At 38.0% G+C, this 20606-nt stretch overlaps 1 protein-coding gene across 1 annotated transcript in view; it reads left to right on the top strand.

The window, feature by feature from the left end:
- Positions 1–20606, top strand: part of LOC121369225 (putative carbonic anhydrase-like protein 1) — a 59573-nt gene that overhangs the window by 8934 nt on the left and 30033 nt on the right. Inside the window, exons 2-4 of the mRNA XM_041494171.1 lie at positions 7727–7771; positions 16304–16443; positions 17829–18020. Of these exons, the coding sequence (XP_041350105.1) occupies positions 7727–7771; positions 16304–16443; positions 17829–18020 (377 nt within the window). The remainder of the gene's footprint in view (positions 1–7726; positions 7772–16303; positions 16444–17828; positions 18021–20606) is intronic.

Here is a 20606-nt window from a genome sequence, read left to right as displayed (position 1 = left end):
TTAGATGTGGATGCTACATAATTGGCCGGGAGTGCTGAGACTATTAAATAATCAATTCCAGCGCTGAGCGAAGGTTTCGTCTCATTAATGTACTTTAGAAGAATAAAGCTATTGTGTTTTCTGTTCACGCATTTCTCATTATCAGTTTACTGTGCAAATTATGTCAGATCATTCTAATGCTTTCAGTATTTTTCTTTTATGTTGCTTATAAAACTTTACAGTGGCTCCCTTGAAGCGAAATTTGATTGACGTTTCCGACTTCATTTATTGTAAGTCACGTTGATGCAGAAAATAGCCATCCTTCTTTGTGACCCTTTTGTGTTACCAGACTTATTGTAGTTTACAGTCAAATAGATGTCATTGCCGTGATGATGTTCAAGTGTGTCATATGTGATAGCGTGTATGGTATAATCTTAGTTTGATGCTAGCTTTGTATTTTTGCTAAGTTAATGTTGAACTGTTTGACAGTCTAGTTTCACGGTCAGTCTGCTGTTGTCTCAATCTGGTTTTATTATCTTCTGTTGTATGATCAGTCTAGTTTGGTATTCAGCCTGGTTTGATGCACAGTCAGATTATTTTCAGTCCGAATTGAAATGGTTTTCGGTCTATTGGCGAGGATCAGTTTGAATGTGATCTGATTGTAGCATTGTGTTCTGTTTCGGCAATGTGAAAACGCTTTGTCCAGTAGTACAAACAATTAATGTACATCGGCTGATGTTCGATCCCATCTTCATTTCTTCTTCTTGTTACTCTTCTTCATTTAAATCATGGTATTGTTATAAAAAAAATTATTCGACATAATTGTGCTCTCATTGCCTATATCTATTTTGTTCAATTTGTGTCATTTTAGTTTCATATTTCGTTCCTGTCTACCTTCATCTCGCTGTCGTTCTCTCATCTCTATCATTTTCTACTCTCTGTTTCTGTCTGTCTGGTGCTCTCTCTCTCTCTCTCTCTCTCTCTCTCTCTCTCTCTCTCTCTCTCTCTCTCTCTCTCTCTCTCTCTCTCTCTCTCTCTGACTCACTCATCTTAAACAGTTTTCTGTCTGACATCAGTGACATTAATTTGCTGGATTCGTTTTGCGATTTGTTTTCTTTTTGAAAAAAAGCAGCAGCATATTGGTTTTTCCCATAAAAATTGTCTAACATGATACCACTCAACTCAGAATGATACATAAAATAAGCAAATTATTGCCTCATCCCTGTCTGCAATTAAGGCCATGATGAAATAATGCAATAAACGTTAATGGCGTCCCGAAGCCGATACGTCCATCACTTTACCGATAAGGCATCGCTTTACCTAAATTGCACAGATTTCTATTTTATCTGATTCTCCGGCTTCGGGACAAACTACAAATCATGCTACTGTGCAGGCGTTTGCACAACCCCGACCACGAACTGAGATGTTTTATTGCAATCGACTGGGTTGTAAATACAAATCGTCTGGTGGACGCACCATTACCATGTTAACATAACTTGCTCTAACTACGCTAGAGAGCAGATCCAACATATATTTCTCTAATGGATATTTGCTGATCGGCCGAGTCGCCCAGATAATGATCTGTCGTGGTTGTGTCTGTTGGCGCATCACTCACGCTCAATTTAACGAAATGCCCAACGTGGATGTGCTGTCCTGAAACCTAAACGAAATTGCCATCTTGTACAAGTAAAAATGTATTTACTATAACAACACCCAAATATTGTTTACCTAAAGACCATTTCGTGTCCCCGTTGCACATCTGAAGGAAAGGAAAGGAATGTTTATTGAACATCACCTCAGTACATTTAAAATTACGGTTACCGGCCTCGGTGGTGTAGTGGTTAAGCCATCGGACATAAGGCTGGTAGGTACTGGGATCGCATCCCGGTACCGGCTCCCACCCAGAGTGAGTTTTAACGACCCAGTGGTTTGGTGTAAGACCACTACACCTACCTCTCTCTCTCTCTCTCTCTCTCTCTCTCTCTCTCTCTCTCTCTCTCTCTCTCTCTCCCACTAAACCACTGTCCTGGAAAAAAACAGCTGAGGTGTGTTCCCAGGACAGCATGCTTGAACCTTAATTGGATATAAACACGAAAATGAGTTGAATAAATGAATGAAATTACCGCTATATTGTGTCTGTCGTATGGTTATTTTCGCTCTTAGTTCACGATACCTCAGCAAATTTTAAACTACGGCTATTTTGTTGAGAGGAAAGGAAAGTAATGTTTGTTGAATGACACCTCACTGAGTCAGCACATTTTATGTTATTGCTAATTTATATCTATCATATGGTTATTTTGACAAAAGGAATGTTTGTTTAACGACACCTCAACACATTTTAAACTATGGCTATTGTGTGTCCAACATTTTGTTACTTCGACACTTGGTCTAAATGTCGACTGATCCATATAATTGTGTTACTAAAATCAGTCCAAGGTTTCGTTCAAAATCCAGAGAATTTAATACATCCATGTTTGCAAGCATCAGAATGCTCATCAAATAGATTAACATTTCGGTTTAGAATTTTAATGCTACAATTTGACATCACCAAATATTATTGTAATGCAAAATACAAAGATAACTAGTTTTAATAAACTCGCCTGTTATCGCCATGAACAGTTCTCGCCAACTTTGTCCATACAGCATATAAATATGTCGACATAATAGAACGGTAATGGCACACTTTGCATTTGGTCGTGCATTTGATGATATATAAGCATGACAATTTAGCATAATATAAAAAAATATATATAAACTTCCTCAGGGGAATAAAATAACGACAATTTAGTATAATGTTATTTATGTTTTTTCACAAACATTTTGTAACAAACCACTGGAAAAGCTGTCCATTTGCGAGTGTTACATTTATCCGTGACCTAGATGAGTGATTATAGGCCAAGAGATATTGATATTAGATGAATGGTAATAGGCCGTTATCCTTGTGCGCGCTTACTGACGGTGGCGATGGCGTGTCTACTACCACAAACTGCGCCGCTCATAATTATGGAATCACTGATATTGGTGTGTGTGTGTGTGTGTGTGTGTGTGCATGTATGCGTGCGTGATTGCGTGTGTGTGTTTGTGTCATTGGCGTAGGCAGGATTTTGTATGGCGGGGGGGGGGGGGGGCACCTGTGTAGTGGGACATGACACAGGAACCTTTTTAATGTTATTAATAAACGAAAAGGTAAAAATTTCTCGGGATTGGGGGGGCATGGTGGGATGTTTTTCGGGTGGGAAAGTTTGGGGGCTTGGGGTTTTCGGGATGGTTTTGGAGTTGTTGGGGGTTTTTGTTTGGGGGGGGGGTGTTGGATAGTTTTGGGTTGGATTTGTTTTTTGTTATTGGGGTTTAGGGGCAATTTAAAGTGTGCTATCCTAAATAATTAAACAATGTTTTTAAAATATACAAGAGTTTAGCTTTTAGTAGCTTATATATTTGAGTGTACTAAATTGCTCTACATACATTTTTCCACAGATGAAAGTATCGACTTTGACGACATAATTATAACTCGCCAAATAATATCAGCGATATTGCCTGCCTGCTAGCTGTCAGAAAAAAAAGACCGATGGTGTTTGCTTTCTTTCAATTCCCACGTCTTTCGGTACCGTGTCCTGCCTCAGTGGTATCTTCCACCGTGAAATCACGATGACAGCTTGTCCATAAATCAATCTTGTAATATTTTTTTTGTTCGCTTCCGAACTAAGCGAGGCATGCAACGGGATCTGGACTAGCATCGACCCGTCCGCGCCTCTCATCAGCACGACAATGTGCCGGAAATTGCAATTATAACACGCAGAATTGCTTGTATTATTAATGCCGGTTGTCGTAACTGTAGACATGCACGTGTACATTTGGAGATCTATATAATATATTACATTATGAATGTCGACTAGAAAATAATGTATTGTTAATGTCGGTTGTCGGAACTGTAGACATAGGGCCTACGCGTGTACATTTGGAGATCTATACAATATGTGAATGTCGACTAGAAAATAATGTATTGTTAATGTCGGTTGTCGGAACTAGAAAAGGGCCTACGCGTGTACATGTATTTATATTATATGAAATGTCGGTAATGTCGGAACTGTAAACACACATGTACATTTGGGGATAATGATGATAGTTATAATACTGGTCGTAGAGAAGGTTGTGATGATGATGATGATGATGATGATGATGATGATGATGATGATGATGATGATGATGATGATGATGATGATGATTATTATTATTAGTAGTAGTAGTAGTGGTAGTAGTATGCTGATCGTAGAGGTGATTGTAATGATGATGATGATGATGATGATGCTGATGATGATAATGATAATTATTATTATTATTATTATTATAATGCTGGTCATAGAGGTGATTGTAATTATGATGATGGTGATGATGATGATGATGATGATAGTTATAATGCTGGTCTTATAGAAGACTGTAATGATGATGATGATTATGTTATACCTTGTGTTCGTACTATATCCAGTGATTTTTAAGAACGCTCTTCCTGGCACGTAACGTCTCAGTCTATTTGTATTCAAAACCATAAACTCATATACATATACAAATGCAAATACAGCGACATTCGGGACCAGTGCAACCATTTTGCCATTTTACTGTGCAGAAAGAAAGGATATTGAGATATCAAATGTATAACAGGGCTTCTAGAATTTTGTTTAAATCCACTAGCCATGGGATCAGTGATTTAAAACATGTACTAGCCACGATTAAAAATTCACTAGCCCTACTTTACTTGAAGTTAATATAATTTGACTAAATAATAGTAATAACCAGATATGTTACCTAAAGAGGGAGACGGAGTTTAAAAATCACTAACTTAGGGGTTTGGGTGGGGTCAGGATATTCATATTTACAAAATAAGACTTAACTGCAACATATGACAATTGTTTTTTCACTAGCCGTCGGGTATGGCAATAGTAGTTATTTACTAGCCCAACACTGAATATCACTAGTCATGTGAGTGGGGCTACCGTAATCTAGAAGCCCTGTCTATAAACACATCGTAACACGACTAATGGTGCAGTCTATTTTCTGACAGCTCTTTTAAGTTAACGGCTAAAATTACGCTTTAAAAACAAATTTTTCCATTTTACAACAGCATTATCTAGTGTTTTTGATCGTCCTAATGTTTGCAGTAAACTTCTCTTTATTTCCTTTTTTTCGAAATTATTGGGAGAAATATAGCCAGTTTGGACTGCAGCAAACATTAGGACGCCCACATTCACTATACAGACACCGATATTCTAGGTACGAAAATACACTACATGTGTAACAATAGTCGCTAAAACGTCTCTACTAGTCGTGAACACGTTACAATTTAGCACAGAACCCAGGACTATCTTTTAAAGCCACGTAGACTACCTTACCCATTAGCATGGCATCTTTTATATGTATTTCCATGACGACAGACAGGATAGCACATGCCACGAGACTCACACGTATAATTTCAGCTTTGTCCTGTCATCTCCCTGGGGTGAAATATGCATGGACGCAATTTCTGGCGGTCGTGTTGTAGTAATAATGTGTCTGTTGGATGGACAGTCGCCGCGGTCATCATTTCAAAGCTCATTTTCTCCAAGACCAAAAGGGACTATCGGGTTTTTATACTGGCGTCATATATCATTTGCAATAGTGATTTTTTTTTTTTGTAACAGACAAGCTATGCATCTTTATTAACGCAGTCCAAGAATGATCTTCGCACGCCAAGATACTATTCCGTTTAACTATACTGCATTGCGAAATGCAGTACGAGATGCAGTATTTACGAAATGCAGTAGTTAGTCGAAATGCAGTAGTTAGTCGAGATGGTACCATGGTTTGCGAACATGTTGCACGAATGTGTTACTGCAGTTTGCATGTGCCCTTTTGTACATTTAAACGTCAACGACACACATATAGATTTTACAGTCGTAACACTGAATGCCAGACGCTCATGAATAACTTTTCTGTTACGATGATTGCCAAGGTGATAAAATTCCTTATAGTTTGCGGAAGTGTGTCACTGGCCATATTCCATTTCTTCAGTCTGGTGGTGGAATGTAGGTCAGCCTTAGGCGTGATGGGTCGCAGGATCGATCGTCCTCAGTGGACTGGGAGGGGTGGGGAGGCATGCCTCAATCCAGTGTTCCATGATTGGTCATCACAGGCTATGTTTCTAAGATTCTAAGTTGCAGCTATCTTCTGTACAAATAGTATATGTGGCAGCTGGCTCTTTGTGGTTTTAGATCGCATCTATGTTCTTTTGCATATTCTGAAAGTTCCCCTGGAAACGTGTTCACGACAAGTGTTTAATTTAGAAACAACCACATAAAAGGAAAACAAAGAATAATAATGCATTATAGTAACTGAATTTAACAATTAAATGAAAAAAGGAATTTATTTTGCGACCGGCCTAATTGCCGTCTGGGTTTTAGTTGTGGTTTTTCACCGTATTCCTCTTTTTCTGTCACTTTTAATTATAACCAGCAGAACATCTAATGCCCGCAGTATATCAGAGCAGATTTTGTTTGGTTCATGTTATATGGCTAATGATGGTCTGACATGGAGGGGCCCTCAATAAAGTCATGCATTATTACATTAATCTGATGAGTTATGCGAATGTGAGCAACAATTATAGTCAGTTACAGAGAAATTCAGTTCCTACTTTGTCAGCCAGTCTAATGAAGAAGATTTGTGACGACACTGATAAGAACACGGTACTAGTACTTCAGCCTTGAAGCCAATAGTCTCAATAAACCCGTCTGCATTATATATATATATATATATATATATATATATATATATATATATATATATATATATATATATACTCAAGAATTAATTATACGACCATTTTAGAAAACTGCTTATTGTAATTTGATCTATCTTGAATTTTTTAATTCTTAATCTCTTTCTTTATTTTCTTTACGTTTTAATAATTAAAACAAAAAGTTTGCTGCTTATTGATCGACTCTGCAGTAAATAAAAAATGGTGGATCATTTCGCTAAATGTCTGAAACCTGAGCTCGACATTTCCATTAGTATAAACACGACTAGTTGAGTTAAAAGAAAGAAAGAAAATTTAATCCATAAACAGATAAAATAAAAATTGTTTTAAAGCAGAGAGAAAAGGAATATTTGTTTAATGGCACCCAGGCATGTTTCCAACTACGGTTATTTGGTGTATAACACGGTGATTTAGATATGAGAGAGAGAGAGAGAGAGAGAGAGAGAGAGAGAGAGAGAGAGAGAGAGAGAGAGAGATCCTCGGTGGGAGTCAAATGGTAGGGAGACAGAGATAGACTGACAGAGAGAAACAGACAGATAGAGAGAGTTGACACATAGAGAGAGACAGAGACGGAGAGAAGTACTGAGAGAGAGAAACAGAGACGGAGGGAGGGAGAGACAGACATACGGACAGAGAGAGAGAGTTGGAGACAGACAGAGAGAGGCAGAGACAGACAGACAGAGAAAGAGAGAGACAGACAGACACAGAGAGAGACAGAGACAGATGATGTCAGCGTCAAATGGCAGAACATATGCTGCATGCACCTTATACAAAAGGGCGTTGTTTGTTATACGAATGTATTTTCCTCAGACTAATTTCTTTTCTACGAAGTCCAATTATGAGCACATGACAAACGGACTGTGAATTTTTATTTAATTTAATGTTTTAGGTTGAATAGAGATGTTAAAATAATAAAAAAAAATTTACATTAACTAACATTTGCATTTGTTTTGGGTTTTTTAGATCCAGGCGCCAGTTTACCGAGCTGGGAATATGAAGGTGATTTAGGTAAGACTTTCTCACTCACAAGTGTGGGGGGGGGGGGGGGGGGGGGGGGGGGGCTCTTTGGCTTGGCTTTATATATATTAATGTCTTTTTTATATTTGGTGTTTTTGTTTTAAAAATTGAATGTTTTAATGTTTACAAGCGTTCTCTGTATTTTATTATGTGATTTATTTTATTATATTTTTTTATCCTTTTTACAATACCAATAAATATTTAACAGGGTGGTTCACACTTTCCTGTGCCCCCATCAGCAGCATGGCCCCTGTACCATGGCTGTTGTTATGTGGTTTTTAAAATTAAAGAAAAAAAAGTAAAGTTTGTTTTATTTAACGACGCCACTAGAGCATATTGATTTTTTATCTTATCATCGGCTATTGGACGTCAAACATATGGTCATTCTGACACTTTTTTTAAAGAGGAAACCCGCTGTCGCCACATAGGCTATTCTTTTACGACAGGCAGCAAGGGATCTTTTATTTGCGTTTCGCACAGGCAGGATAGCACAAACCTTGGTCTTTGTTGAACCAGTTATTGAGCCTTGCGGAGCACTCACTCAGGGTTTGGAGTAGTTATCTGGATTAAAAATCCCATGCCTCGACTGGCGGTTAAAATTAAAGAGTGACAGCGTCTGTGAATTGCATAACGTTCAGTTTCTCGGGACTTCTGCGAGGCTCCTACTCATCAGCGTCGATCCAGATGTTTCGCTCCACTCTACGACACTTAACTCAACTCCACTCAACTTAATCTTCTGCTGCCTTAACCTACTTCTGATACAACTACAGAACATCTGTCACCCTCTGGTGACCATCACTGAAACTTTATTAATATACTCTTCAAAAAAGAATTATGAGCTATATTCTTGTTAACTGTTGGGGCCAAATATATACTCTTCAAAAAAGTAGGGAAACCTGAACTATTAATGTTAATCAACTATTAGACCGAACATACGTTTTGACCACAGACATCCTAGTAAAGAACGTTCAGGTCTGTTTATCAACACACCGAAATACATTCCATAGTTTGCACGTACATCACGCAGTACACGTGCGTAGTGTGACATTCTCGATTTTGACAATTTCCAGGAAGGTTCATTAATCACTGTGGAACATTATTTCTGTTAATCGTTTTCATTCTGTTGATCATACAGTTGTTATTATTTTGTGTTTAGTCATTAGTTGTTTGAATTTGCGATTGTCTGATAAAAAAACGTCAACTTTCAAATTTCACTTCTGACCCCAATCGTCCTTCAAGATCTTTGGTGGTCATAAAACCTACTGTAATACTGAACTACCTGTTGTAATGTTTACCCAATTAATTCACTATTATCATATAACCATTCCCCACAGCTAATATACTTTACAATTCTGGCAATTGTAATTCTTATTAGAGTTCCCCTACTTTTGTTAAGAGTATGTTTGAAGAGCGCTGCCACTGGACGGCATGACGGTTGCACTCGCCAGGGGGAGGGGGGAGCTGGAGCTAATAGATGGTAGGAACTACTAGGGAGGCTATAGGGCGTAGGCGGTTTCGGCCGTAGGGTTGACTAGGTATGTTTAGAACCCGCTCCCGCCCTCCCTGCCCTCTTGGTTGGTCACACTGAAGTTCCGGATAGGAAAAGTGTCTCTTCTTAAAACATTTACTAAATAAACCTATGAGGCTTGGGCCCAACTTTCCACTTTTCCTCCCTAGGGCTAAAATGTTTCTTTTGATTAAATATTAATATATTTATTTTCTGAATCGCTGACAGAAATTACTAGCGTCAAAAATAAATAATGTTTAAAATTTAATATTTTATTTAAAATAGATAATTATAAATTTAAATTCTTTTTGGCCTGCGCTTTCTAAAATAATTTGTCTAATTGTTAAAGTCCCACTCCCAATTTTAGTTTAAAAATTCAAAATTGTCCATTTATATTCTGTCCCGGACCAGATCACTGGCTATCCAGAGGCCGGGCCCGGGATGGACATGCCCAAAATCTTAGTGGTATAGGGGCATGTTAAAAGGGTACTCTCTCTCTCTCTCTCTCTCTCTCTCTCTCTCTCTCTCACACACACACGCATCCCCTCTTTCTTTCTCTCCAACGAAACCACTATACCATTGTGCAATACTGAGTATGGTTATTAGAAATGTTTGACGAGCTTCCATCAGAAAACTGTTCAAGCACGCCTATTCTGGGCTTTGGGAGTGGTTGAAGGGAGAGGTAGAAGGGGTATATTTAGAACTGCGGCTTTATTTTCATTTTAAAATTATTATTTTCCTAAAATATTTGTAGACTTTTTATGTATTTGTACATACGTATTTAAAGGGACATTCCTGAGTTTGCTGCATTGTAAGATGTTTCCGACTAATAAAATATTTCTACGAGTGAACTTACATATTAAATATATTTTCTTGTTTATAATATCAGTGTTTGTATATTCATTGTGTTTTTGGTCATCTTAATATTTGTAAGAAGCCCAAACTGGATTTTGTCTTCAAATAATTTCGTACGTACAAAAAAGGTTATTTTAGGAAATTAAATTAAATTTAAACCAGTACAAATATTAGAACGATGAGAAATATGTTTAATATGCAGCCACTAATAATTTATACAGAGAATGAATGAATGAATGAATGAATGTTTAACGACACCCCAGCACGAAAAATACATCGGCTATTGGGTGTCAAACTATGATAATGCAAATAAATAAAGTGATGATCAACATCAATATAAAAATTCAAGGTTTAAACAAAAACAGTGTAAAGAACTGTGCCAAAAATACAAATACAAATATCACAGAATTTTACGGACACCGAATTTTACTCTAAACTTCAATTTGTGCTGTATTGGCCATTCTCAAAGAGAATGTTACACCCCTGCACCACGGTGAGGTTACAGCACGCGCAGGGGTTATACAGAGAAATACATTTGATATTTAATTACAATCGTTGAAGTGTCTGTTAGTCGATAACATCTTTAAAATTGCAGCAAACTCAGGAATGTCCTTTTAAATAAGTCCAGAACGGTTTGAAGTAAGTTGTGTGCTCTTTTGTGTGGGATATCCAAAAGTGAAATGTACATGTATATATGAGTTAAATGGAGTGTTTTTAAAGACGGTTCCAAAGTATTATCCGATAAACCAGAATCCTCTGTAGGAGTAAAATAGGAAAGACTCTCGGATTCTAAGACAATGTATTATACTTAAAAGTAAAGAGAGAATGTATTCATAAACAGTTTACTATAATGCTGTTGTTGAAGCAAAAATATGTAGTATTTTACATGTTTTAAAAAAGATAATGGAACTGGACTGGTGGAGGAATTTTGTGGGATGACGGCAGTAATGATATATGGAGTGAGAGAGGGATTAAAAATAGATGGATGGATGGATGGAAGGACTGATAAATGGATGGATCGATGGATGGATCGATGGATGGATCGATAAATGGATCGATGGATGGATGGAGAGAGAGAGAGAGAGAAAGCGCGACAGAAGGAGGAAAGAGCGAGAGAGAAAAAAAATTCAGTTTACTGAATGTCAAATACTGGTTTTACTGTATTCGCCCCAAAATCAACCTAAGCGACGATCGTTGTGTTATGACATGCGTCTGTGAAATAAATGCGATTTAAAACGAGCAAATACGTTTAGAAAACAATATATTAGAGCGCCGATGGAAGGCTAATTTACTCTCTGATGAAGCGGCGGGAATCAATGGGCTTTAATACTCTCGAGGAAACACTTTCGGCCCGAGGAAACTGATAGTGTAATAGACGCAATTATCAATGTCCATAAATCATAGATTCCATCATAAACTGGTCGATTTATAGGGCGTGACGTGTTGCCATACCGTACTTCTTTAAGACGGACACGATCTGAATACAGAAAAGTCAAATTAAGTGACGGTTCAGTCATGTCCTTCAAAGAAATCAAAAGACGGATCTCAAACATCGGTCGTGTCAGCGATGTCTCTGAAAGTAACAAAGGTCGCGTTTTTAAGGGTGGGGTGGTGTCATGGATATGACAAGGGAGGGGGGGGGGGTAACAAAAAGCCAGATCTCAGAGCTTGTGTGAGACGTATCCGTCAAAGAAAGAGAGATTTTAGAGAGTCCGGGTGTCAAACAGGATTCGTATCAACCATGCCCTTCAATGAAACAGACACTGAATCTTTAAGGAACGTCGTTTTCACCATGTTCCTGAAGCAACTGGCGGCTGAATTTCAAAAAGAGGCTATGTCAACCATAAAATAGAAACCAGCTATTAAATAAGGCCATGTCAACCCATCATGTCCGGTACTGAATAGACGAATAGAAGCCGCACCTGGATTGAAGAAATGGAACACGGTCGGTGACACACTTCTGCAAACTATATGGAAGTTTTGTTTCTACAGTGATTCGTGGGTACACAGCTGTGTGTGTGTATATATATATATATATATATATATATATATATATATATATATATTCTATCCTTAGCCCGAGTACTCTAACCGTAAAAGAGCAAGACGTATATTTTGACAGTTATAATGCTTTCTTCACGTGTCCAAAAGTCCGTCTTGTTCTATTACGGTAAGAATTCTCGGGCTACTCTATCCTGTGCAAGTTCGAGTTTTCCCCAAGTTAAGTCTTGCGAGTGGCATTCATCCTACAGGCGGTGCAGGAGGGATGAAACATCATGTTAGGTATCTCCTAGGGCTGAGCACCTGATAGTGGATCATAGAAGCAATAACGTCCTTTTGACTCTGTCTTGTGCAGAGCTACGAATTTGATCACGGTATACAGTTTTGTCGTACATATTGTATATCTTGGTCATCATGCTTATTCGTGAGCGTCTTGCATACGCGTACGTACGGTGTTAAATTTACAGGTGGGCGAATACAAGCTGCAATAATACATTCGTACACTGCGCTTGTCCGTTATGATTATTCCCCTCTTGTAAATGCTATGCGACGCAGAGGACGGATCTTCAATGGAAGTCGTTGGAATCATGTTCCTGGGGGCAATAGCGACCGGATTTCAAGCAGAGGTTATTATCACCCATACAACAGAAATCACCTATTACATATGATTCATATCAACCCAATGGGTCGGGTATCCAGACATCGATGTGAAAACATTTTAGGGGAGTGATTTTCAGGGGTTGAAACCTAAATAAAAAAAACAAATCAAATTTTCATTCTTTTTTTTTTAATGTATTTTCCGAGGGATCACGACTCGACCCCTCCTTCCTCCGCAAATGTCGTCCGCCACATTCTAGACCCCCCCCCCCCCCCCCCACACACACACACACACACACCCTCCTTAACTCTCTCTCTCTCTCTCACACCATCACCACTAAGCTGTACAAAACAGTTATTACAAATTGAAAACGAACTGCACACATTTTAGCTAACACAAAATTAACTGTACACAATATATTTGAGGATGTAATTGGTCGCCTGATTTCAGCTAATACCGTGTTAGTCAGAAGTCTCGTATGCCGACTCCGGCTGATCAAAAAAACCAAAACCGCCAGCAGCTGACTGCGATCAAATGTAGATTGATCTGTTTGTTGTATCTACGAGGATAATCATTTCTGCTCAAGGAATCACCTTACTAATGGGATTGGTTTGATCTATTTACCATCCTCGTGTTTCTCTCCTGCTGAACGCTTTAGCAATAAACAGCGGACTATAAAACGAATTCAGCTATAACGGTTATTTATAATTCATATGATCTATTGTAAATGGTGCTGCAAATTTGGTATATAGTATATTGCTTGGCTAGTATTACATATATTTCGTATAATAGCTGATTAATAAAACATTACTACACTCACATACTCACAAAATGTGGGCATATATATTTTTTTCTTTTGTTATTCGGAGCAGCTTTGACAAGTTATGACAATACCAGTGAAATAAAGCCATTCGGTTCTTATGACAGTACGACTGTAGTAAAGTAATGTTTGAGTAACATAACCTCAGGAAAGCTAAGCGTGATTATTCCGACGATTATTCTGCACAGACTCCTTTCATACAACTGCTAGATATAGTATGTGTACTTTCTCACAGACATGAGCGTAGATACCACAACCTTTGGTGCGTCATTCATAGAATATTAATTTATACTTGTTTTTGTGCTTAAATACAATTAAGGTTCAAGTACGCTGTCCTGGGCACACACCTCAGCTATCCGGGCTGTCTGTCCCGGACAGAAGGTTACTTGTTAGTGAGAGAGAAGTCGGTGTAGTGGCCTCACACCTGCCCAGATGAGTCGTTGAACTCGCTCTGGGTGGGAGCCGGTACCGGGGTGCGAACCCAGTATCTATCAGCTTTATGTTTGGTTGAAACGGTAAATAATCTAGTGGGATGATTGGTCCAAGGAATCTACAACACTCCGCAGATCAGACAAACGCTCTGACCGCTGGACTATAATTGTATAATGTTTCTTCACGGGCTCTAGCTTGGTACTACATGTATATTGAGGATATTTCATGGGATTTTTTAAAAATATGATTTATATCTCATCGAGTGAAGTTTGCAATCATATCTCACGAGACGCGCTTGTGCGACGAGTGTGATATAATTGTAAACTTCATGAGATGAAATAAAAATCATATTTAACAAAAAAACTTAAATTTTCTATTTATTATATAACTTTTGACAATTTACCTTTATTTTTAAAATGCCAGCAGCAAAATAGTTCCGGCTTTCTTACAGTGAAGATAACACTTTCTACAGTGACGATAACACATTTTAGAGTCAAATAGTGAAATTTTCATTCTAAAATGTGTTATCGTCACTGAGTGACTGATAACACTTTTGTTTCACTGATATTTTAAGCTATTTCACTAAATGTTATATAATAAATCATGTTTCTCCACGGGCTCTAGTTTAGTCGTGTATTCCTTCAAGACGTTTTTAAAACATAATAAAACTGAAATCGTTGCGAAATGTTTTCCTCTTCGGCTCTAGATTGAAATTTAAATTTTTTTGCTCTCTCAGTTAAATTCGTTCTTTCGGCCTTCCAGTAGAAGTCAGTTGGAAAAAATCATTTTGAGAGAAAATAAATCAATAATGAATGCGATCAAGGTTTGTGAACTCTTTTATCAACATGTAATTCGACGCATTTCAGTGTCGATCCGTTCTCTTTGAAGATGGCCAACCCCAATCTCTTCTTAATTAGGTTTCGGAGTGACGTCGTCTGATTCTTTGTTACTAGCTTCTACACGAGCGACTCTATTTTTTTCACTGAACCATCTTCAAAAGACAGAAACATCCATTGATAAAAGTATGGCATCTACTCAACTGCTCTAAGGTTTTCAGTTGTTTAAGTTATTTTTTATACATTTTTATAATCGGATACTTCAAAATGCTTCTCTTTCTTCTTTTTTAGCTTCCTTTTTTGTTTGTTTTTTTTCTTTCTTTTTTTCTTTTTTTGGGTGGGGGAGGTTAGATATCAAAGATTGATAATTTGTCTCACACAGTCAAGCTGTCGATAGCCTTCAAGATATGCATTTTGAAGAAACGGACTTTTCTGTTTTCATAACATGGAAGAAGTGGAATAGCGGACTCTTTTGTCTACTTTTTTCTTGGCACATTTTAATAGTCTAATATTGCATTGTAACAAACTGTTTCAGCCTCAGCGGGAGGAGGGAGGTTCGTTCGAACCTCGAACCCCCTAGCCTACGCTCCTGAGTTTTCCTCTTGAAGGTTTATTCTATGCATTTTATGAGATGTTGTCAGATTATCAGATATTGTCACATTGCCCTTATCATTTAGCGATAGTGGATAGTTCATAGCTGGATAAGATGGTGGTTAGGTTCCGACATGTCGGTGATGAACACTCGTGTAATATATGATGACACTTTATTCGGGTGGTGTCCAGAACTAAATTACCGTGAAACTTTTGAGGGCGTTCTGAAATTCGCATTAGAAATATATGTAGCGTAAACTAACACAAACTTTGGCTTTTATTTGTCTATTAAGCAATCCTTGCATTACCGAACGTAGAATATTTAATTCTTCACGGCACACGCAATTTGTTAAAATATCGATTGTGAAAATTAATGTTTTTAATGCATGTGTATGTATGTATGCGATTGAATATTTTTAATATCAGAATGAATGCTTTTAATACAAGTGTAGGCAGAGCAACCAACATAAACATTGACTTATTTATGTGTATTAGGATCTGTGCAATTGTATATTTTTAACATTAGATGTCAGAATGAATGCTTGTACTTCACGTGTAGGTAGGGTAAACTAACATAAACAACGACTTCCAATTGTGTATGTGTATTAAGTACTTTGATACTGAATTTACATGTATTTTAAATTGTCAAAAATAATGTTTTTGACAAACAGATTTACAGTATCATTTATGCAACTTTATATTTTTTAAAATCAATTGTCAGAATTAATGTTTTTAATGCAAATGTTGGTAGAGCAAACATACATAAACATTGGCTTCGAATTCTATATCTGTATTAGGTACTATGTTATTGAATACATTGTAAATTGTAAAAATTAATGTTTTTTTACATACATATTTACAGTGTCATATGGTGTGTTTTCAGGTCCTAAGTTCTGGGGGTCACTTCACCCCGACTGGACGCTTTGCGAGTCCGGGAAGTACCAATCGCCGGTGGACATCAAGCCACGCGCCCTCCTGTTTGACCCGAGTCTCCGGAGAATTGACATCGATGCCCCGAAAACGGTCAGTTTTCTTAATTACATTCCAAACCATTTATCCCAGGCAGTCCGCGTGGCTCGCTTCAATGATAGATGTGACCTTCGCGATCCGACACGAGCATGTATCTCAAACCTGTCTCAACTTAATTGAATAGATTCTGATGAACATGTCACTGAACACCGGACACATATAGTATATCCGAACGACCAAACCGTTACCACAATCGGAACTCGTATCTATGCAGAAAACGATTTGTCTATACTAGCTTAACTACGTACATCGTCGGGTCAATTCCAACTAGATGCATTAATAGAATCATACGATTGTATAGCACAGCGAACTATACAGACTATATTGAACAATCAAACATTTTCCTACTAACAGGAAATGGCTGTTGTCGAACGCGTGTTCACAAACATATTAGTATGGGTTGGGGGGTCAAGATTGTGGCCAACAATTCATAGGAGAGTCGAATCATACTCCCCATGGAAAATATTTGAAAAAGAATTGCTTGAGCAGGAGGATTTCTACATCACTTGAGTTCAAAGAGTCTACTTTTGTCGTAAACCCGCTGGTTTATCCTCAGTTTCAACTACTATCCCATGGCTAATATATCCATGACCATGGCATATGCTTTTTTGTCGTGTGGGTCTACGTAATTTTGTAAAAACAGTAAGTAGACTGAAATACACACTTTTCTGCTCGGAACCTTAATTTACGTCAGGTGTGTGCTTGGACGTCGTAACATTAAACTCACATGAAGTTAACGCTACACGGAAAAGCCAGACGCCGCTATGCAAAACGAACATGCGCTGTACTTTCTTGTGGTGACGCAGAACAAAGTGTGTGCCCACGTGACATGTTGGTACTGGTCAACAACAAGTAAGTTTGATATCATGACTGGACTCGAGAATAATTAAACTAAATCTCTGTGTTATCAGATTTAGGAAAAAATGCGTATTGTAGACACAGTAGCTGGCAACCATTTGGTCGTCGACAATTGCTGAAGTATTACACACAGTCCTCTCTAGCCCTCCACTACAACCTATCAATAAGGGGAGGGCTAGAGTTGACTCGAGCTAGGACGTTTAAGATAATGTCGTGGTGTGTTCCGCGCATTGCAGTATTTGGATGATAATGGATATGTATCAGGTGCATGTCAACCCCCCCCACACACACACACACACACCACCACCACCACCACCACGCACAAAACGATTTTTTTATTATTATTTTTTTAATATTTCATAAATATATTTTATAAATAAAACTCTCATTTTAAGGCCTATAGAAACGCAAAATTAATGACTTGACCAAAATTAGTGGACAAAGCCTTTGGGTCCCTCTCAGCTACACGCTTGGTTATTCGATCAACTACTTTACACTATTTTATTTGGGGGTTTTCGCAGGTCCGTGGCACCTTATACAACACTGGGCACGATGTCACTATCGTGCTTGATGACGTCATTGACAATGCAGTAAACATCAGCGACGGCCCTTTGATGTACCGATATAGGATAGTCCAGATAAAATTTCACTTCGGCCATGATGACAACTGGGGATCGGAGCATACCATTGATGGAATACCATTTACAGCTGAGGTAAATCTCCCCGTTATGTTTTTATATATTTAACGTTTTACAAAGTTAATTTTAGATCACTTGTACATGTGCCTGTGCTATATAATATTATGTACATGTATTATGACAACAATATAGTACTATGTTTCGTGTATATTTTTTCAGGTGATTCTATATAGGTAATAGGCACCGGTAGCATTAACCCCCCAACTCTTAAGACAATACATCCCTCCCTCGTTACAATTCCAATTAAAATATAGCCCCTCCACACACACACACTTCCTAACAAACGCCTACCCCCACCCCCTCCCACTTTCTCCAGTTGCTGTCATTTTTCCAAGTTGGAAGGAAGGAAATGTTTTATTTAACGACGCACTCAACACATTTTATTTACGGTTATATGGCGTCAGACATGTGGTTAAGGACCACACAGATATTGAGAGATGAAAGCCTCTGTCGCCACTTCATGGGCTACTCTTTTCGATAAGCAGTGTGAAGGTACATGCTCTTAATTTCTTTTCGCCTGTGGCGATATTAATTGTTTTAGAGGGTCGTGTGCACTTGTTACGTAATACTTCTGCGCGACACTCCTCGATCGGTACGCCTAATACACACCCTTAGCCAGATGCGGAGGCCATGTGGCGAGTAGTTACGTAATACCTCTGCGAGTGCGGTTTTTACAACCGTGATTTGGCGACGATGGCGTCAGTAAGTCTGACGATCAGAGAGAAATAATACCGCTTGGTCGCGGTGGAAATATCAGATGATAGGGGGAGGTACCGCCTTGTACCCCCAGGCGAATTTCTGATTTTATAATAAATAGCTAGTTTTTTTAGAGTTATGAGGAAAACGAACTAGGAAGGCTCCAGGGGATCACGGACGTCGTCCACTGAACGAACTATATTAGTTCAGACGGGACTTTGGTAATTATATATTTTCTGCTCGGTGTATAACCTTGATGTGATTGATGTGACTTTTAATATTTTAATACTGTATTATACCAATATTCTTTAGACAGTGTCTTCGGTCATCTGACGAAGTAAATCGTAGTCTTACTGTTCTATATTTTATACGAGTATTTGGTAATATAAAGCTTAGCCAGTCATCCTAGAAGACCTAGGTAAACTGTAGGTTATTGTCTTTATTGTGATAGGTACCAGTATTAATTCTGTGTTACAAGGTTACTGCATGAGTAGTTAGGGTTAATTAAAAATTAACCCGTTAGGAATAGAGCTGTAATTCCTTTATTAATTAAGTTCCCCTGGAAGCGTTTCTCAATTATCACACGTTACTGAACGAGTAGTAAGGGTTAATTAAAAATTAACCAGTTAGGAATGGCGTTGTAATTCCTTTATTAATTAACTTCTCCTGGAAGCGTTTCTCAATTATCAAACGTGTGGGTGTTGTGTCACGGTGAAGTGATTCGCATATTGTGTAACTAGACACCTAGAGATTAACTAATTAAGTGATCAGTTCTGGGTTGTTATTATTGTTGTTATTAATTAACTACTACGGCTGTACATTTGTCAGCGTAGATTAATACATATTCCAAAGTGTATTGTGTGTTTGTTGTGTTTCTAGTGAACTAAACGTGCTATAATAATATATACTTTATATAAGATCGTATCTCTGATCATACCTAGACGAGCCATACTAGGGTTTAACCGCCTGTTACAGAGAGATCTAATAGATATACAGTTAGGAGAGATATTTTGATAATCGTGTTTTATTCAGTTACGGGTATTATAGAATCCCCGTGACAGGAGTAGAAAATTGGGGCGCTCGTCCCGGATCTGAAACGGGACATGCATATTTAAAAAAGTATTGTTTGTAAATGGGGGCTTTATAAATTAATTTTTACAAATTTACTCGAAGTAGCACGTTGTTCACTAGAAAATTAATTAATAATAAGTGCGTCATATCTAAACATGGATAAGAATTTGCTGGATAGGCCTACGCTCAGTGTAGTGGAGATTAAGCGAGCACGTAAGGCCGAATTAGTTGAAATCGCGGGTGAGCGAGAAATTGATTTAACATCAGCTAAAACCTTAGGTGATATAAAGACAATTATTATCCAGGAAGTTTTTGGTGATAGGCCTGTTATGGAAGACAGTGAGATTGTTCCAGAGATAGAGATAAATGAGTTAAGTGTGGAACAACAATTAGCTTTAAAAAAACTTGAGTACGAAAGAGAAGAACGTGCATTAGATAGAGAAGAGAGAGAGAGAGATAGAGAGAGGGATAGAGAGAAAGAAGATAGAGATAGAGAAGATAGAAATAGAGATAGAGAAGATAGAAATAGAGATAGAGAAAGAGAAAGAGAAGAGAGGGATAGAGAGAGAGAAAGAGAAGAGAGGGATAGAGAATTCCAGTTAGAAAAATTAAAAGTGGAACATGAGTTAAAGCTGAATACTGAAGAAGTCAGACGAGAAGCCGGAAATGGGTTTAACATGTCGGAGGCTTATAGATCAGTGCCGGTATTTGATGACCAGGAGGTAGATATGTTCTTTCAACTTTTTGAACGGGCCGCTAAGCAGCTAAATTGGCCGCAGTCTAAGTGGACATTGTTAGCCGTGTCTAAGTTTAAGGGGAAGGCTAGTATAGCTT

The sequence above is a fragment of the Gigantopelta aegis genome, chromosome 3 (genome assembly GCF_016097555.1).
Source record: "Gigantopelta aegis isolate Gae_Host chromosome 3, Gae_host_genome, whole genome shotgun sequence".
In the NCBI taxonomy this organism is placed as follows: domain Eukaryota; kingdom Metazoa; phylum Mollusca; class Gastropoda; order Neomphalida; family Peltospiridae; genus Gigantopelta; species Gigantopelta aegis.
The sequence above is the reverse complement of the archived record's forward strand: the minus strand, read 5'-3'. Positions and strand labels throughout refer to the sequence as shown.